At 40.1% G+C, this 4,143-nt stretch overlaps 1 protein-coding gene across 1 annotated transcript in view; it reads right to left on the bottom strand.

Moving 5' to 3' along the window:
* LOC106868763 (endoplasmic reticulum-Golgi intermediate compartment protein 3) overlaps positions 1–4,143 on the bottom strand; it is a 31,192-nt gene that overhangs the window by 7,789 nt on the left and 19,260 nt on the right. The window contains exons 5-7 of the mRNA XM_052976502.1: positions 3,533–3,660; positions 3,123–3,154; positions 2,014–2,110 (exon numbers count right to left, since the gene is read on the bottom strand). Of these exons, the coding sequence (XP_052832462.1) occupies positions 2,014–2,110; positions 3,123–3,154; positions 3,533–3,660 (257 nt within the window). The remainder of the gene's footprint in view (positions 1–2,013; positions 2,111–3,122; positions 3,155–3,532; positions 3,661–4,143) is intronic.

Below are 4,143 nucleotides of genomic sequence, written 5' to 3'. Positions count from 1 at the left end.
TTAACTTTTTCACTTAGATTTACTGCCATGCTGAGAATTTTTATTTATTTTTTTTTTCTAATACTTTATCTCTTTTTGTATGTATGTATGTATATATATATATATATATATATATATATATATTTATCGGGCCATCAAAAATATTTATAAACATTTTCATTTCAATTTCAGATTTGGTTTACGAGGCCGAGAACTGGTTCAGAATGTGGGCAAAACAATGATTCAAGGAGGAGGAACATTTGGCACATTTATGGCAATTGGTACGGGTATACGATGCTAGAATTAGAGCAGCATCAACCAGATACTTTAAATTTATTTCAATGACTCTTCCACCATTTCCCTCTTTGCTTCCTATGGAGTAATAATAATGATGATGATGGTGGTGGTGATGTTGACAAACTGTGTATGATCAGACAAGAAGGATTGATATTTTATAATAAAGTTTACCAAAAATTTATCGTTTCTTAGATCTTACTTTCTTTTCATCATCATCATCACCATTAACATCTGTTGCCATTATACAAATATTGTTACACATTTCCAATCTTCATTGGACACATGCAGTCGTAAGGAAATGGGTGAGGGTTGGCAACACAAAATCTGCCTCCACAAAATTCCAGCTAACCCATGCAAGCATGGAAGAACAGATGTTAAACCAATGAAAATGATTGGTTCATGTGATGAGTGTTGGTGTCTCTTTGTTGTGACATCACAAGCTATTTCGAAATGAATGTCACCATCATACAGTAATGTCTTTCATTTCCAATATTCTGTGAAAGGGAGCTGGCAGAATTATTAGCATGCTGAGCGAAATGCTTAGCGGTATTTCATCTGCCGTTACATTCCGAATTCAAATTCCGCTGAGGTCGATTTTTGCCTTTCATCATTTCGGGGTCGATTAAAATAAGTACCAGTTATGCACCGGGGTTGATGAAATTGACTTAATCCCTTTGTCTATCCCTGTTTGTCCCCTCTGTGGGTAATAAAGAAATGAATATTCTGTGGAAGTTCAAGGTGGCAAACTGACAGAATTGTTGGAAGGTCAGGCAAAGTGCTTGGCAAACATTTTGTCTGTCTTTACATTCTGAGTTCAAATGTCACCGAGGTCAGCTTTGCATTTCATACTTTCGGGGTCAATAAAATAAGTACCAGTTGCGTACTGGGGTTAGTGCAATTGATTTACTGCTTCCTTGAAATTGTTGGCCTTCTGTCAAAGTTTGAAATCAATATTCTGTGAAAGCTTGGAAACAGGTGAGGTTTGGCAACAGAAAGAGCATCCAGCCATAGGAAAAAGCAAATGTTAAGACAAGGAGGATGATGACAATCCATAACAATGTTCTTCAAGAGTTAACCCCCTTTTTTTTTTCTTTTAAAAATGACAATTACAAAACAAGGTAAAAAGATTTTAAAATACAAGAATAGGCCATGAAAACCAACCAAGCTGCTTAAGACAGAAAAGAATATACAAGGTGCCAGTTACGTGACACTGGCGTCAGCCATGACTATGGTTTCACTTGGCTTGACCACTCTTCTCAAGCATAGCATATCGCTAAATGACTTGGTCACTAGTCATTGCCTCTGTGAGGCCCAACATTCGAAGATCATGCTTCACCACCTCATCCCATGTCTTCCTAGGTCTACCTCTACCACAGGTTCTCTTCACAGCTAGAGATCTTCTTTACACAGCTGTCCTCATCCATACACATCACATGACCATAGCAGCCTTCTTTCAATTTCCGTCTACCAAATCCACTCACAAGGCTTTGCTCAGCCTTGGGTTATAATAAAAGACATTGAAGGTACTACTCTGTGGGATTGAATTCAAAGCCACATGGTTGCAACGTGAGCTTCTTAACTACATGGCCACATGGTTGCAACGTGAGCTTCTTAACCACATAGCCAAATCGTACACTGACATGCATTGTCCCCCATATTCAGGATACACCAAACAGAATGAAAATCAAAATGCAATAAAGGAAGAAAAAGGGAGTAAAAGAAACCGAAAATCCTGACCTTTGTCTGCCATTACATGTACACCATCCAACGGATTCATAATTCCTGGATAAGGTTTCCCAAAGGATAATGTCTTCACTTTGTGCGACATGTTAAACTTGAAAAAAAAAACAGAAAACATAAAATTTTGTTTTTTCTTTCTTTTTCTAATCAGATTCATTCTATGCAAATTTCTTTAACAAAAATTGATTTGACTCATTTTAATATCCACTTTTCCATGTTAAAACGATTCAGATGGAATTTGAAGTAGATTTTCTACAGCTGGATGCCCTTCCTCCTCCTTTTCGACATCATCATCATCATCATTACTTAACATCCGTATTCCATGCTGGTATGGGTTGGACAGCTCAACAGGACCCAATGAGTCAGAGGGCTGTATTGGATTCTAAAGTCTGGTTTGGCAAGGTTTCTATGACCAACACCAATGAATGCCTTTTTCACCAGCAACTAGTTAGGTCACCAAGTAACATTCAAGACAAAATAGAATGAAAGAGTAATATTGAAGGAGGCAGCTTTGGGCTAGACATTGTGTTTTCAGTTCTTGCTCGCTTCTACAAAAGTAACAAAGCATAGGGCAGCATCATCATCATTACTTAACATCTGTATTCCATGCTGGTATGGGTTGGACAGCTCAACAGGACCCAATGAGTCAGAGGGCTGTATTGGTGTTAGATCCCCCTATTGACAAATCCTCAGCTCATCTCATGCCTTTGAAGACACATCAAATAAGAGACCCTTTACTTGAAAGACAGGTATGGGTTAGCAACAGGAAGGGGACCCTGCTGTAAAACAACACCTCAATAATATATTTGTCTACCCAGTGTCTCTGGACCACTCATGTCTAGAAACTAAGGTTGGGGGTAAGCAAGGGCATGCTCCCTGTAGAAAATCCAGGTCCAAAAAAGCCTCATGATAGCAAAGGAGAATGGGCACCATCCAGCCCAAAGGTTGGGGTGGGCTGCACCTGCTTACCTCAGTTGCTATGGATTTAAAACTCTGGATGATGATGATGAGTGTCAGTATGGAGAAAGGGACATAGAAACAAACTGGAAAAAAAGAAAGTGTTATCAAATACAAAAAAAACGAGAGTAAAAACAAATGGCGCTTACCTTTTGTCCACCCAGAGATTGCAAATCATGGACTGAAATAGACAAAGAAGTAGAAACAAATATCAGACATTGTGGACACCAATTTCAATTGCGATGTGTGGGATACCACCAACCTGTTTGCAAATATGACGTGTGTGTGGGTATAAGGGTACACAAAATATTACCAATGTGGGATAACCACATTTTCAGTATGTGGGTTAACACCAACCACAGCGTATGGGTTAACAGTAACTACAGTGAGTGTGGGATAACATTAGCCTTAGTGTGTGGGATAACATCAGCCACTGTGTGTTTGGGTTCAAACTAAACTCAGTGTGGAGGGATAACATTAACTTCAACAAGTGCAGAAACTAACTGTTATTCTGTGGCCACACCAACTTCAACATGTGGTACATTCTAAGACAACTTACCATGTACATGGTGCTGATTAAAACTTTTCCCAGGAGCAAAATGGAAATTTCCAGCAACCTGAAAAACAAAAGAATCAACATAAATAATATAAACATTTCCCCACACTCCATCCATCTTTGCCATACATCATCATCATCCTCGTCATCATTTAATGTCTGTCATCCATGCTGGCATGGCTTTGATGGTTTGACCAGGGCTGGCAACCTGGAAGGCTGCACTGGGCTCCAGTCTGATTTGGCAGGGTTTCTACAGCTGGATGCCCATCCTAATGCCAATCACTCCGAGAGTGTAATGGGTACTTTTACGTGCCACTGGCATGGGTGCCATTTGCGTGACACCGGTACCTGCCATGACTGCGATTTTTCTCAGCTTGATGGGTCTTCTTCTCAAGCATGACATAATGCCAAAGGTCTTGGTCATTGCCTCTGTGAGGGGCCAGCACCCAAAAGGAGCTAAGCTGCTTTGCCTCTGTGAGGCCCTATGTGCCACCGGCATGGGTGCCAGTTATGTGACACCAGCATCAGCCAAAAGAGATAGAAACAGCAGTAAGCCGCTGGTGAGGCAGAGAGAGAGGAAGAGACTTGAAAGACTTTATCGCTTGAGGAAATCA

The sequence above is a fragment of the Octopus bimaculoides genome, chromosome 24 (genome assembly GCF_001194135.2).
Source record: "Octopus bimaculoides isolate UCB-OBI-ISO-001 chromosome 24, ASM119413v2, whole genome shotgun sequence".
NCBI lineage: Eukaryota > Metazoa > Mollusca > Cephalopoda > Octopoda > Octopodidae > Octopus > Octopus bimaculoides.
The sequence above is the reverse complement of the archived record's forward strand: the minus strand, read 5'-3'. Positions and strand labels throughout refer to the sequence as shown.